The sequence below is a fragment of the Tiliqua scincoides genome, chromosome 9 (genome assembly GCF_035046505.1).
Source record: "Tiliqua scincoides isolate rTilSci1 chromosome 9, rTilSci1.hap2, whole genome shotgun sequence".
Lineage (NCBI taxonomy): Eukaryota > Metazoa > Chordata > Lepidosauria > Squamata > Scincidae > Tiliqua > Tiliqua scincoides.
The window spans coordinates 13,490,116-13,505,448 of NC_089829.1; the positions used below are offsets into that span (position 1 = coordinate 13,490,116).

The following is a 15,333-nucleotide window of genomic DNA, read 5'->3' on the forward strand; positions in this document are numbered from 1 at the left end:
GTGCTCTTCAAAGCCCTGAAGTGCTCTGCTATGGAAGAAGGAGCAAATTTGTTCCCAACTACCTCTGAGAGCAGAACTAGATCCGATGGCGACAAACGGCAAGAGAGGAGATTCTCGCGGAACATCAGGACGAAAATTTTGACAGTCAGGGCTGTTCTGCACATTGCTGAGGGAAGTGGTGGACCCTCCCTCATTGGAGATCTTCAATCAGAGGCTTGACAAACACCTGTTGGAGATGCTCTATGAGGATTTCCTGCTACAGGCAGGGGTTGGACTAGATGACCCTGTGGGGCCTTTCTATGATCCTATATACCTGCTCAACAGTAGCAATGGGCTGATATGCTGCAAAGATCCCCATTGCTACGCAGAAGGGACATGTTTGTCTTAGTTCCCGGGGTGGGGAGAATAAGGGAAGTAATTGAAAGGAGGAAAGGAGGAAGGGAAACTTCAGCCAAAACCATTTGCTTCTACCCTCCTCCCTTCCCACTTTTCCTTCTCCCTTTTGCATAGGGCCAAAAAGAGACACTCTGCTGAAAGGACCTGGAGGAGAGTCCGTGCAAGGAGGTAAGCAACCTTCTCCCTAGCTTTGTTTGTACAATGACTTTCTTTGATGTCAGTTGCGTAATCCAGACTGCCGGCCCAGCCCTCATGCAGTCCACTTACAGTCCTCATTCCATCCCTAAATTCATGCTGCTGTATTCAACGTTGTATCAGGTTGCTTTTCAGCCGGCTAGGCAGGTTGAAGAGTGGGGGTCTGAAACAAAGCCCTCCTGTGCCCCCTAAATTGATCAACAGCCTACTTCCTCATCAGGTTGAACCCTCTGCCAAAGCCCAGCCTGACTGACTTTGCCTTTGAAACGACCAGAAAAGTATCATTTGAAGGGAGTTTCAGAGTTCCTCCCAAGGAGAAACATCTGAGGATTTTACTGGAAAGCCCAATGAGTTTCTGAAAGACAAGTGGTATTTCTGGAGGGGGGGGGGGTGGTCTGCACATCTGAAATGTGGTTATAATAGTGCATGACTGGGGCTGTGATCCTATGTTGAGAATAAGCCCCTCTGAACACAGCAGGACTTGACTGCTGATGCCAACTTGCCTACAAATTTCACAGCAGTTTGAGATCTTGGTCTAGTGAGTGCATTGAAAAGGATGAAGACCTTCTTGGAATGGCCTCAGAAAAGGGTCATCAGGTCAATTAGGGGTCTGGACAATGAGTCCTGGGAGGAAAGATTGAAAGGATTGGGCATGTTTAGCTTGGAGAAGGGAAGACTGAGAGGGGGATAAGAGCTTCCGTAGCGATGTGTGCCACACACAGAAGAGGGCAAAGACTGGTTTTTGGGGGGCCAGAGAAGAGAACTAGATCAAAAGCCCAGGCTTGCCTACTCAGAAGTAAACCCCTTTGTCTTCAGTGGGGCATACTCCCAGGGAAGTGTGCATAGGATTGCAGCCTCAATAAATAGAGGAATTTGGAAATTGTGTTAATTTTTTGCATTAAAATACAATGCAAAATGTGGTGTTTTGTATTTTTATTTAGTTATCAATAAAAACAAGCACCTGCACTTATGGGTTTATGGATGCTTCTGATGGACATATATAGCTTCCCTACATATATATTGTCCATTTATACTGACCAAAAAGAGCTCTCCACTATATCGTTGAGGGGTCTTTCCCAGCCCTACCTGGAGATGCCTCCAGGGACTGAATCCGGGACATTTTGCATTCAATGGCCTGCAAAAATGCCCTTAAACTACCACCCCTTCCACATTATAGAAGCAGAAGAAGGGGGACCCTTTCCAAAAAGCAAGAAGGGGAGGGGGGCAAGACTTTCACCCTGTCCTGTGCTGATATCCACAGAGGCAAGATGGCAAGCAGATTCTGGCTGGCAGTTGGCGCTCTGGCCCTGATCCTGGATGGTGCCATTCCTCAGGCAACCTCTCAGGCAGACGTGTGCCAAGCTTCCAATGGCAGAGATGGACACAAGGGAGCCGCAGGCCTGAATGGAAGGCCTGGACAGAAAGGGGATGTGGGCGAACCAGGTAAGAGAACATTGGAGTACCCAACATTGAGCTGGAGAAGAGTGTGGTCAGCAGCTTCTGGTCAACCCCACTGTGATGGTTGCCACCACTGATGGAGTGAAGATCCCCATGGGGGATATATTGACCCACGCTGAGCCTCTGGTCCATGGACATCTTCCCCTTTTCTGACTGCCTCTCAGTCTGCAGCTAAAGAACAGCTTGCCCCATTACAGCACCATCCCAGGCACATCTCCATGACATGTAAGTGTCTTTGAAAAGGGACTGGATGTTTGGCAATGACGTCATTGTGTCATCACCCGTCTAGGTTGCTAAGCTCCAGGAAGTGGCTGTGAGGAGGCCAACTTAGGAGGTGAAATCTCCCACCCAGTTTGCCATACTCTGGATGGGGTATGATGGAGCCACTTGCCCGGGCTTCTAGAGTCCCTGTGCCGTACTGGGTGGGGTGCTTTATGGGTCCTGATCAGGCTGTGGGAGGAGGATAAATTGGAAGCCTGTGATGAGACTGGAAAGGCCCCCACAGACAGGACAGACCCTGAGGAAGAGAAGGCTACCTCCTCCTATGCTGCTAGCTAAGCGTGAGTAGGTGGAGGAAGAAGGTGAGGGTAAAGCAAATCCCCCATCTAAGCTCTGAGGTTCCTGACAGGAGTGGAAGAGGGACACTGACCGGACTATCTGCATGGAGTTGGCCTCACAGACCCATTTGTCCATGAACAGCAGTCTTATGACCTCACCAAACCCCACCTTGTGACATCAAGAGGTTCCTGCCTCAGAAATCTTATTTGAAAGGCTTCAGGTTTGGGGGTGCATTTAGGAGGGGACCTGGAATACCCTCAAAGAGGACAACTCTTCCTCTGTGGCTACAGCTTTGCTCAGCCACGTTCAGGAGGGAATAGAAAGACAGGTGAAAGGCAAGGGTCTAGTTTGGGTCACAGTAGGCAGCATCTGTCGCTCTGCAGTAGAGAATATGCTATGCATGCAGAAGGTCCTGGGTCCGATCTCCAAAAACCCCAATTAGGGTTGGGCAAGACCATGGGGCCTGTGGAGCAGCCATCTCAGGCAGCAGCTTGGTGGAGGATACCCATCTCTGTCTGCCCATTTGCCACCACTGCTCCTCCTTCATAAGAACATAAGAACAGCCCCACTGGATCAGGCCACAGGCCCATCTAGTCCAGCTTCCTGTATCTCACAGCGGCCCACCAAATGCCCCAGGGAGCACACCAGATAACAAGAGACCTACAAGGCATTCTGGGAATTGTAGTTTAAGAACATAAGAACAGCCCCACTGGATCAGGCCATAGGCCCATCTAGTCCAGCTTCCTGCATCTCACAGCGGCCCACAAAATGCCCCAGGGAGCACACCAGATAACAAGAGACCTCATCCTGGTGCCCTCCCCTGCATCTGGCATTCTGACATAGCCCATTTCTAAAATCAGGAGGTTGCGCATACACATCATGGCTTGTACCCCGTAATGGATTTTTCCTCCAGAAACTTGTCCAATCCCCTTTTAAAGGCGTCCAGGCCAGATGCCGTCACCACATCCTGTGGCAAGGAGTTCCACAGACCAACCACACGCTGAGTAAAGAAATATTTTCTCTTGCCTGTTCTAACTCTCCCAACACTCAATTTTAGTGGATTGGAAAAGGAAGAGGGGGATAGAGAAGAACTGTGGAGGGGAGGGGAGTGCTGAACTTTGCAGAGTGGGTGCAGCAGAGGCTGGCACACGGCCGGCCCATCCAGGAGGCCAGTTGAAACTGCTGCCTCAGGCAACAGGAGGTCTTGCTCAGCCCTGGAAAGACCCTTGTCTGAAACATACTGCCAATCAGTGCTGACGAGGCTAAATTATTTCGCTAGTTGGCCCAGTAGGGGGCAACTTCCAATGCACGTTGCACTCCAGAACCCCTTTTCTCTTTTCCTTTCAGGGCTGCCCGGCAGGAGCACAGGTCAACGGGGACCCAAAGGTGATCCAGGGGAACCCGGCATACCAGGCGCACCAGGGGACCAGGGCTACCGGGGTCTCGATGGTCCCCTGGGCCCACCAGGTGAAGTCGGAATTAAGGGCCTCAAAGGGCAAGTCGGTAACATTCAGCAGCAGCCCAGGGCTGCCTTCTCGGCGACTCGGAAGAACCCCAGGCCGAACGGCAACATCGTGGTGTTTGACAACATCATCACCAACCAAGAGACTGGCTATAGCGGGGAAATGGGCATGTTCACCTGCAAGGACCCAGGCTACTACTACTTCACCTTCCAGGTGGTCTCCAGTGGCAACCTGTGCCTCCGTCTCATGCACAAGGGTGCCGGCGTGGCTACCTTCTGCGACAACAACCGACACAGCATCATGCAGGTCAACTCTGGAGGCAGCGTCCTGAAGCTCACCAAGGGCGAGCGCGTCTGGCTGGAGAGCGACCCCCAAGCTGGGAACCACGTGTACAACGGCACCGAGGCGGACAGCGTCTTCAGCGGTTTCTTCCTCTTCCCGTCGCCCTGAGAAGAAAGACACCAAGATGTCACACCCTCAAGGAAGTTCCCAAGTCCCCCCCCCCGCCCTTCCACAGCTTTCTCTAGCTGTGCCACTGGAAGAATTTCTTTGAAATGGCGTGTGAATGCACGCTCCCCTCTGTGGCTTGTCCCTGCTGCTTCTGCATTCTGTGTGCATCCTTGGCACCCAATAAACATCCCAAAATAAAAACTGTTGGGTCAGCAAATGGTTGTGTGATAAGTCAGCAAGGGGAAAAGGCCAATCAGGCTACACATGTATGGGAAGCTTCTTGCAATCACTCAGCGAGGTGTGGCTTGGAGCCAACACAAAGAATGCAACCTGGAGATAGCATGCTGTTTTGCTTGTGTAGAACCAGAGGTGTCACTTGGGTGGAGCCTGAGGGGTACGTGCACCGGGCACCAAGCCGGGGTGGTGGTGGTGCATGACTGTCCCCAGGCTTCACCCGGTCACCTCCAACCCAGCAGTCACCTCCCCAGAGTGTCACCTCCCCCTGGACACTCCCAGCCAATCCTGTCGTGTGATGTCATGGTGTCACTGCCCTTGGTACTGGGGTAGTTTCTTAGCACCTTGTGTAGAACAATATATGCATTGTAAAGGAAGTATTATTATCTCCATAGTGGAGATGTGATTGAGAGGGAGTGACAGGGCTGGCTCTTCAATGAGGTCAATTGAAGCGGTTGCCTTGGGCAGCAGTCTGGTGGGGAGGCGTGTCCATCTCTGTCCATATCCTTGCTCTCAGTGTTCTTCCTTCCGCTTCTACTCCCTGGATTGGAGCAGGAAGATGGGGAACATGGGAAACATGCAGGGGAAGGGAGTGCTGAGCGAGAATATTAGAATGTGGGAGGAGGCTGACGCATTATTGGGTGATGTGGGCAGCATTTGGTATAAGGCAGGCGTAAAGAGGTTGTATCCCAGTCCTGGAGATTGGCTTACCTATGACAAGCATAAGTCAACAAAGAAATTGATGGCAGAGGTGAAATTCAAGGCAGAGAAGGCTTAATTAATGCCTCAACCTCTTACCATACAATCTTATGTGTGTCTATGCAGAAGTAAGTGCTACTGACTTCAATGGGACTTACTCCTAGCTGTATAGCAGTGGTTCTCACATATTGAGCACACCAGGACCCGCTTTTTAGAATGAGAATCTGTTGGGACCCACTGGAAGTGACATCAGCAAGCAGGAACATTTTTAACAATCCTAGGCTGCAATCCTACCCACACTTACCCAGGAGTAAGTCCCATTTACTTTCATTGTTAAAAGAATATACATAGCAGCTTGCTAAAAGTACAGGTCTGTAACATTTCCCCAAATGCAGTCACAGACCATGGGAGCATCCAGTCCAATATATTAAAAATACAATATTTAAATGAATACCCACCTGAAATTGGCTCACGACCCACCTAGTGGGTCCTGACCCACAGTTTGAGAAACAGTGTGTACAGGATTGCAGCCTTACCCATTGTGCTATAACAGCTCACTCTCTGCTTTGCACCTCTTTGGGTGCCCTAGTTCACCCCACCCTCATTGGCTCTTCTCCAGAACAGTGCTACAGATCCAGGCTAGACACAGGGGGATAAGGCAGATTGCACAGAAATGATGCAGGCTTCTGGTTTCCCACTCTCCTGGGAATAAGCCCCACTGAACGCAATGAGGACTATTTCTGAGTAGACATGCATAGGCTTGCACTAGCAGTAGACAACACAAGCAAAGCTGAACAGGGAAGACAGATGGGACAATCCTATTTGGCCAGTCGTTTCTTTGTATCCACTTTGGTTCTATAGAAGGATGATGGAGACGGCTGGAAACAGGAAGCCTCTGTTCCATGCACTTCCTGTTTGCTCCAAAGCCACCCTGTGTCTGCCTAGTATCAGATGTCCTCCTTTCTCAAAGATACATCCTACTTTTCTTCCAAGAATTGTAGGGTGGTCTATACCAGGGGTGTCAAACTCATTTCATACAACGGGCCAGATAGCATTCATGACACCTGCTGAGTGCTGGAAGTGAAGTCATTAAGCAGGAGGTGACCTCATTAAGCAGGTGATGACTGGAAATAAGCACTTTGTTATCACTTAGGACCTCATTAGCTGCAAATGACAGAAGAGGAAATGGACAGAAGAGAAAATGTGCAAAACCTGATCGTATTTTCAACATATGGGAGAGCGCAATTATATCACGGGTAGGATAAAGATCTTCCGTAGGTCTGACCCACAGTCCTTATGTTTGACACCTATGGTCTATACAGTTCCTGGCTTCCAAGTGTATTATCATCACAACTATCCTGTGTAGTAAGCTGAGTAGGCTGAGTGATACTGACTGGTCCAAGGTCACCCTGTTGAGTTTTCTAGCTCAATGGTGATTTGCACCCACAGCTTGCTGGTCCAAACTGAGTTGTGGGGGAGGCCTTGGGGCAAATTGTGAAACTTGGGCAAGAGGCAAGAGCCCTGCAAGGAGTACCACATGGCCCATTCTTTGAAGGCACATGCATGTAGTGGCTTACCTCCCCATGGTTTCTAGAACTTGCAGTGTACAAGTGAGGATCTTCCTTCACCATCATAGTGGGTCATGACACAAAGAAGCGTTCTCAACTGCTTCTCCTACCTGCTCGCCCCACTGCCATTGATCCTGACTGTGGGGTGAGGAGTAAAAGTACTGGAGGAAGTACTGGTACTGGAGGAAGAAGTACTGGTACTGGAGGAGGAAGAGGAGAAGGGTCTCTCGACTTTCCAAGTCTTCTCAAGAGTGAGTTGGAAGAAATGGTAGCAGCAGCAGACTGCCCCCCCCGCTACCTCTGAAGTTGGTTGGACCCATCTTTGTAGGTCTTTGTACAAAGAAGTCATCTGGTGCATACCCCACCATTTGGCACCTGTAGAACCACTTATGTCCACTTCTGATCACATTGGCTGAGATTGTCCAAGCCTAGTCACCAAAATAGATAATGAAACTGCATGGATCAGAAAGCTGACCAGCAAATGTGGTGAGGATAGGAAAAAGGGGTAGGGAGGGGTCAGTTCCTGATTTTTCCAAGCCACCGACTTCCCCATTTAGGGGGGAGAGAGCTGCAAGCCACAGCTCCCTGGTTCACATTGAGTTGTCCTGCAGTTCACTCATATCTTGGAGCTGTCTGCAGGCTGAGAGGGTCAACAGCTTCCCAAACAGGTAAGAGTGACCCCCAGCCTGTGCGCTGCAGCACTGGCTACCCAGGATGGGACTGAAGCTGTGGAAAAGACCTGCTCCTAGAGGAAGTCATTTGGTAGCAGAGGAGCTTGAAAAGTCAGCATAGAGAAGCCCCCATCCGAAAGAGATGCTCTTTGCATTATTCGGGTGGGGATTTGGGGGTCAATTTTCCCCGGAATGGGACTGCTTTGACAGATGGGAATTCAACACTGTGATCCTGGTATATTTAATTTCACATTTTTGTATCCCTCTAAGGAGCTCAGGGTGCTGTGCATAGTTCTCTCCCTCCTTTTGTCCTCACAACAACCCTGTGAGGTAGGTTAGGCCAAGAGAGGGAGGGAGAGTGCCTGGCCCAAGGTCACCCAGGAAGCTTTGTGGCTGAAGCGGGAATTTGAACATGGATCTTCCAGGTCTCAGTTCAACACCAGAACCAGGACACCATCCTGGCTCTAGGAAGAGCAGATTCTGGGAGCTGGAGTGTGAGTGTCAAGTTCTCTCCAATTAGGGAGGCACAGACTCAGCAGAGAAATTTCATTCATCTTCTATCAACTTGCCTGGTGATTTCCCTTGAAAATTGTCAGAGTTTTTTTTTTTGGGGGGGGGGGGGTTTGTTTTCCTAATTTCTCATACTCAAAATATCAACAACTGCCAACAACTTTATCAGATGCCAACAACTTTATCTCAAACAGCTTACATTCCTGGCAGCTGATCAAGAGACCTTGCAGGGGAGAAAAAACGTTATATCTTGCTAGATCTCTCATCCTGACTCCCCCAAATCAAACTGGGTGGGAGCCTTGCAGGGCAAGGGTCTGTGTGTGAAAGCTGGACTCTGATAAATTGGCAAACACACCTCAGAAAGAGATGGTTGCCTTACATTTATCAGGGTGAAAGATAACCTGATCCTAGCCAATCTCTCTCTTCCCCCCTCCAGCTGTTGCTGGTTTCTCCCTGCCTTTTTAAGATCACAAGGCTACAATTCTGTGCACACTTTCCTGGGAGTGAACCCCGTTGAACACAATAGAACAATTCTGAGTAGAGATGCATCGGATTGTGCTGCGAGCCCCTTTGCGAAGGAAAGCCGTGTGTTCATTTTTGTGCAAATGCCTTTGTGACTTTTTATTTTTTTTGCTCTGAACGCAGTACATTGAACTGGAATCTCCTTCTAATTGGGCCAAGAGGTACCTTTCAGAGTGATACCTCTCTTATATTTATTACCCTCACTGGGAGAAAGGTGGAATATAAATTCTATAAATAAACAAATAAATTTAGGGCCCAATCCTATCCAACTTTGCAGCATTGATGCGGCCACAATGCAACCCCAAGTTTGCATTACTTCTTGGCTGGATGCAAAGAAGAAACAGCAGGATTTAAAACATTAAGAGGGTCTCAGAAGAGGGACTTTCTGGAGGTGTGATGGGAGGGGTGGCCCTGCTACTCAGTGGTAAAGCAGGGTGTGCTGAAAATCTGGGTTCAATTCCTGGCAGGATCTGCAAAGAAAAGGAATTGCAGGTTGAAATCGATGGGAAAGGCCTCTGCTCGAGACTCTAGCAAACCACTGCTGCTGCTAGCCTGAGCAGACAGTACTTGAAATGATGGACTCAGTACAAGGAGGTTGTATGTCTTTTAGCTCCTTCAGGATAAGCTGAACCATCTGTGATGTCACCTTCTAAAGCTGTAGGAACTCCATGTTACAAAGCCTGGTTGCTCAGAACTATTGGGCAAAGTCCTTCACCAGCCTCCCATTGTGTCTCTGATGTAGGCCCCTTATGTAGGGGGCATCATGTTCAGGGTCAGCCCAGCCAGGTGGGGCCTAAAGAAAGCATTATCACTGTGAGGCCACCTCCCCCCTCCTCACACACACCGAATTAGAGTTGCCAACTCTCCAAGATGAGCCTGAAGCAGTGGCATAGCCAGATTGGGTGCAAAGCACTAAGTTTTTCAGGGAGCCTCACCTTGGTGTGCAAGCAGTCCCTCCCTCCCTCCCTCCTTCGGTTTTGCTCCCCCCCACTCGGAATGGCTCTGAAGAGGAGGGGAGGGGCTGCTTGTACAGCAGGGTGAGGCTCCCTTCAAAACTCAGTGCTTTGCGCCCCCTCTAACTAAGGTACTGGCCTGGAGTCTCCAGGAATCAGCATCAATCTCCTGATGACTCCTGTCAGAGAACCTGGAGATTGTCACAAAGCATCCAAAAACCTCTGACCATGATGTCTCGCTGGGGAAAAAAAAAAATCTCCAGGAATGGCATCAGTCAAAGTTGGCCATTCTGCCCCAACGTATCCTGTTTCCTTCCCTTGTCTTTGCAGGACAAAATGGGCTGTGACACAACAAGGATCCTGCGCTGGGGGTCCATCCTCCTTTTCCTGCTTGTGGCACATTCGTCTTTAGGAGTCGAACCTTCACATTACTGCTATGGAGCACCAGGCCTGCCTGGGGTGCCCGGCCCCCCAGGCAAAGATGGCAGAGATGGCCAGAAAGGAGCCAAGGGAGAGCGAGGTAAATGGCACCCAAAGAGTAATTCTGTGCGCGCATTGGCTGGTATGCCTGAGGCCCATTGCTCTTTTTTTCTGGCGCATGAAGGAGCATGAGGGATGTGGTTTATGGCTGCCACACCCAGTGCCAGATTGCTGAGGGTTCCAAGGGCAAAGCTGTACACTGCACTTTTCTCCTACCCCCTCCCCCCCATTGGCACATTGGGAGCTATTACTGCTGGCGATCCTGAAGATTCATGAGTTTCTCTGATGGATGCGGGTCCTTGGCCAGTGTCTAATCTGACCAACCTCTGATGAGACCCTCAGCCACATTCGAACACTTATGAATTGCCAAGGGGAGGAAGGTGTCTAGTCTCCCCAAGCAGCCCTATTTCTATAGCTTTTTGGTCAGGTGAACGAGTGCCAAAGTTTATGCTCAGGGCATTTAGGACAACACCTGAATGTAGCACTGTGCAGGCCATCCAGTGCTTTGGACACGTGGAGGAAAATTCACACACACGTACCCTTAGTAAATCAGGCAACCAGGCACCAGACAGATGCAAGCCCTCCTTCATGCTGCCACCCTCAGCTACAGAGGCAGTGATGAAGGAAGTCTCTTCCCCCTCTGCTGAGACCCTGGCACATAGTCCACAGGCCTCATTTGTTGAGCTAATCCTGCAATGGCCCCAGATTATTCATAGGCAGGAAACATAGATGTTCTTGTTCAGGCCTCGCTGCTCTGGCACCTTTCATCCTCCTGACCTGTCCCTCTGGACTGCCTCTGTTCATAATCTGTCCTGCCTTGGATCCCTCCAGGTTCTCCAGCAGCTCCCGGAAGCCGAGGTCCCAAGGGGGAGAAAGGAGAGCCTGGCATCCCTGGCTTTGTTGGGAAGCATGGGCCCAGGGGTCCTGATGGCCCTCCAGGGAATCCCGGCCTGCAGGGTGATGCCGGCGAGCCAGGGGAACCGGGTGGCTACAAGCAGAACCAGCAATCCGCCTTCACAGTGATGCGGCAAACAGCCGATTACCCTTCCAAGCATAAGCCCGTGGTCTTCAACAGGGTCGTCACCAATACCAACCAAGACTATGACACCACTACTGGCAAGTTCACCTGCCGCGTGCCCGGCGTCTATTACTTTGTCTACCACACATCCCTGACCGCCAACCTCTGCGTGAACATGTACCACAACAGGGATAAGGTGGCCAGCTTCTGCGACCATGTGTCCAACAGCAAGCAGGTCAGCTCAGGAGGAGTCCTCCTGAAGATGGAGGCTGGACACCAGGTGTGGCTGGCGGTCAACGACTACAACGGCATGGTGGGCGTGGCCGGGGCCGACAGCATCTTCTCTGGCTTCCTGCTGTACCCAGACTAGATGTGCTGTGCGTTCTGGAACTACTCCGCAGGGCCCTTCCGCACGCAGCCAAGCCCAGTCCTGATTTTTCACATCTTGTTCCAAAATGCTTCTCTCTGTCATGTCAAATGCTCAATAAAACTATTTGGTTTTTTGGCTTTAATAAGCTGCATTTCTGTGCAACAACAGCATTTATTTAGACTACGTTCAGGCCGCTTTCCTCAAGGCTCAGCACAGGTAATGGGCAGCCCAATCCTGAGCTGCCCAGCCTGTGGGGCTGCAGTGGCAGCGAAAATGGCTGCCCCTGCATCCTGCGTGCTTTAAAAGGTACTACTGGCGGCTCCTTGAGAGAAGGGGACATTTGTCTCCTTCCCCCAGGTAAGCCGAATAGCCCCACAATGGCACTACTCGATTCCATGCCAACCTTTGGGTCAGCATAGAATTTTGAGCCTCCATGTCAGGCCAGCAGCCCAAAATGGAAGCTCAGCATCAGGTGGGGCAAAGCTGCACTGGTCCTGCCTCCCTCCTACCCCACTCCCTGTCCCTAGCACACTTCCTCCCCGCCCTCCCTCTGCCTTCCCCCGCCCCGGAACGCCTCCTTCCTGCCTCCCCCCACGCCTCCACCTACCTCACTACTGCTCAGCGGTCCACGCAACTGCTGAGCGGCGGAGCTCCGGTACTTGCCCAGCGCTAGCCCAATGCCACGTGGTGCTGGGATACCACCAGCGGTGAACCAGCACACCGAGCTCAGGACCGGGCTCAAAATACTGAACGTGGCAAAGGATAGGATCAAATGAAGCTTAAGACTTGGAGCTGGTCCAAAACCTCTTAACACCAGAGGACGCAAGCCAAAGGCAGCCCCCCCTAACTGATGGTGCCCCAGCCTCTGCTACTCCAACTACCTGTGACTTTCACTCTGCACTCCCCTCCCCTCCATTTTTCCTCTTCCTCCCTGTCCCCCTCCTCCTTTTCCAATCCAAGGAGTGCATGGAAAAGGAGGAGCAGTGAGATAAATGGGCAGATAGATAGGTGCCCCCCCTTCTACTGTCTGAGGCAACTGCTTCAGTTGGCCTTGTGGGTGGACCAGCTCTGACACACACAACAAGACTATGTTCAGTGTGAAAGTGTGCGTAGGATCATAAATGATTTTTATTAACAATATTTATATACTGCTTTTCAACAACAAGTTCAAGAGTGGTGTGCAGACAAAATCAAACAATTCTGTGGCTCCCTGCCCCCAAAGGGCTCAAAATCAGAAAGATGAAGAAGAGTCACCTGCAATAACCACGAGAAGATACTGTGCTGGGGTGAAAGGAGACAGTTATTCTCCCCAAGCTAAATACAATAGGAGCAACCCTTGAAAAAGTTCCACTCACCCAGTTAGCAGGGCTGTAATACTAAATTAAAGAATACTAAAGCTTTAAGTAATTTTGAGGTCATCTAGTCTGACCCCCTGCTCAGCACAGGCAGCTACAGCATCTCTGAGAAATGATTAAATATTGCAATTGTAAGAATATAATGTGGGTCCCATCGACGCTGTTGCCAGGTTGTCAGCACTGGGCTGCCCATGGTACCTCCAGCCTACTCCATGATGGTGCGCCACTGCCAGGGGTACCAAGCGTTCAGGGATTGGCATGCCTGAGTGGGCCCTCCGAACAGTATAGGCAGCCCATAGCCAGTGCCAGAGAGGGCCGACTCTCTGATGCCACCCCTGGGTAACACGCATCTATGTTTGCTTGCATGGTGCCAATTACTCTGAAGAGGCTTTATCGGAGTTATTCCTCATTATTCCTCCATCAACATTGCAAGTCCCAATCCAATCTCCCCACCCAACGGTACTCCTATTTTTTATTTTTTTTAAACACAGATCACGACTTTCCTTGCATCACATCATGTTGTACCTGGGCAAAGAATTTGTATGGGTGCATCCAAATCAATATGGCATGACTTTCCCAGTGTGTTACATGTTTAGATGAGAGTCATTCCAGGAGAAAGTTATGCAGTGTGTGTGCACGTGGGGTGGGGGGATAACACTCTTGTCATCTTTGATCAGAAGCATTTGGTTAGTATCTTCCTATATTTTTTTTAAATATTCTTCTGTAAGTAGATTGATGCACCATACCAATCTGCTACCTGAAGTAGCTGTTTCAGTTGGCCTCATGTAAGACCCCAGGAAAATGCAAGACTCGGGGATTCTTCAGGGCTCCTTCCTTTGGCTCCTGGGCCCCCTTTTTGACCTTGGGCCTTAGTACAAATTACCCCCTTTACCCCCCTCTCATGGACCCTGTACGCATGTGATATCAACACCCAGTATTCATTTGTCAGAAACATCAGGACTGATTCCTCTTGAGAAACAAGTAGCATGATTTCTTCCTTCTGAATGCTGCCCCTGCTGCTTGCATGGTGGGACACCTTTGGAGCAGGGGAGAGTAAGTGCATCCCTCCACAGCCTTCCTGTTGTACAGGCACAGAGAACATGGCTGAGATATGATAACATAACATTGGCAACCTTCAGTCTCGAAAGACTATGGTATCGCGCTCTGAAAAGTGGTTCTGGCATAGCGTCTAGTGTGGCTGAAAAGGCCAATTCGGGAGTGACAATCCCTTCATGTTGCTCTTCTTGGTCTGTGCAAGAAAGGGACAAGCGTGGCCCTGGAGGTAGGTGCTGGTGCATGAATTTGGTTGCTTGCAAGCTGTAATATGACTCTTGGACCAGTGACATGCAGGCAGGGTAGGTAGAGCCTCACCTAACCCAGTAAGTGAAAAACAATAAAGGACCAACAAATTAGAAAACTGCTGGATCAGGCCAAGGGTCCATCTAGTCCAGCTTCCTGTATCTCACAGTGGCCCACTAGATGCCTCCGGGAAAACAAGAAAAGCAACACAAGAAAAACAACAAGAGACCTGCATCCAATGACCACTCGCTGGTATCTGACATTCAGTGAAAGGCCACCTGTAAAACCCATAGGTTGCATACAGTCATCCTGATGTCACCTGTGAGGGACTTTTCCTCCATCAATCTGTCCAACCCCCTTTTAAAAACAGCTCTTTATCATGTTTCATAACCACATCCTGTGGCAAGCAGTTTCACAGATTAATGACATGCCAGGCAAAGATATGTTAGGAGGCACTCTAACATGTTCTGCAGTCAAACATTTGGCTCATTCATTCCAATTAAATATTTGGAAATGTACTGCCTTCTTCCACAGACTGCTCAGAAACCAAATCAAATCTCTTTGCCTGACCACCTCTCCTGCCTACAGCACTTCCTAAAATGCTTCTCCCATCTTCCTTTTGAAAATGAAAGGTACTGGGGCTCAAGACTTTGGGTGAGAGACACCTTGCTCTCAGGGTGTTGTCTATGTTTCAAAGGTAAGCATGTATATAGTTATTCAGTGTTCAGTGAGAGAGAGAAACACTCTGTAAGTGCTCAGGGACATGAAAACAGGTTTCACTTTGGGAGGTCCTGGCTCAGAAGAAGCTGTACTCCCTTCTCTCTAGGAGGCATGAATCAGAAGAAGATTCATGTAGGAGATTCATGATCAGATCTCCTAACTTGCTTTAACATTAAAAGAATCAGGGGGTGGAGGAGGCTCTTATTGAACAGGAATGCAGTATGGCACATGCAGGAATTTAGGAGGTTATGAGAACTGAGCAAGTAGGGTGTGGCAAGGAGGGCTTTGACAGTAAAGTCCATGCGCTGGTGCTAGATTTGGGAGAGGGTGTTTCTTTGAATGACCTCTTTCTTGATTTGATAGACCTGGACGCAATGTGTTGTGCATTGGTGCTCAGTTCTATGTCCGTGGAGG

The 15,333-nt window shown here is 49.9% G+C and overlaps 2 protein-coding genes across 2 annotated transcripts; both read left to right on the forward strand.

The window, feature by feature from the left end:
* Positions 1-466: 466 nt before the first annotated feature.
* Positions 467-4,564, forward strand: C1QA (complement C1q A chain). The gene is made up of 3 exons (XM_066636817.1): positions 467-564; positions 1,853-2,034; positions 3,955-4,564. Exons 2-3 carry the CDS (start codon positions 1,860-1,862, stop codon positions 4,518-4,520), a joined length of 741 nt encoding a protein of 246 aa, XP_066492914.1. The 5' UTR covers positions 467-564; positions 1,853-1,859; the 3' UTR covers positions 4,521-4,564.
* Positions 4,565-7,584: 3,020 nt separating this feature from the next.
* On the forward strand, positions 7,585-11,585 carry C1QC (complement C1q C chain). Its single transcript, XM_066636819.1, has 3 exons — positions 7,585-7,689; positions 10,008-10,197; positions 10,989-11,585. The coding sequence occupies exons 2-3, from the start codon at positions 10,014-10,016 to the stop codon at positions 11,543-11,545; spliced, it is 741 nt and encodes a 246-aa protein (XP_066492916.1). The 5' UTR covers positions 7,585-7,689; positions 10,008-10,013; the 3' UTR covers positions 11,546-11,585.
* The last annotated feature ends 3,748 nt before the right edge of the window (positions 11,586-15,333 follow it).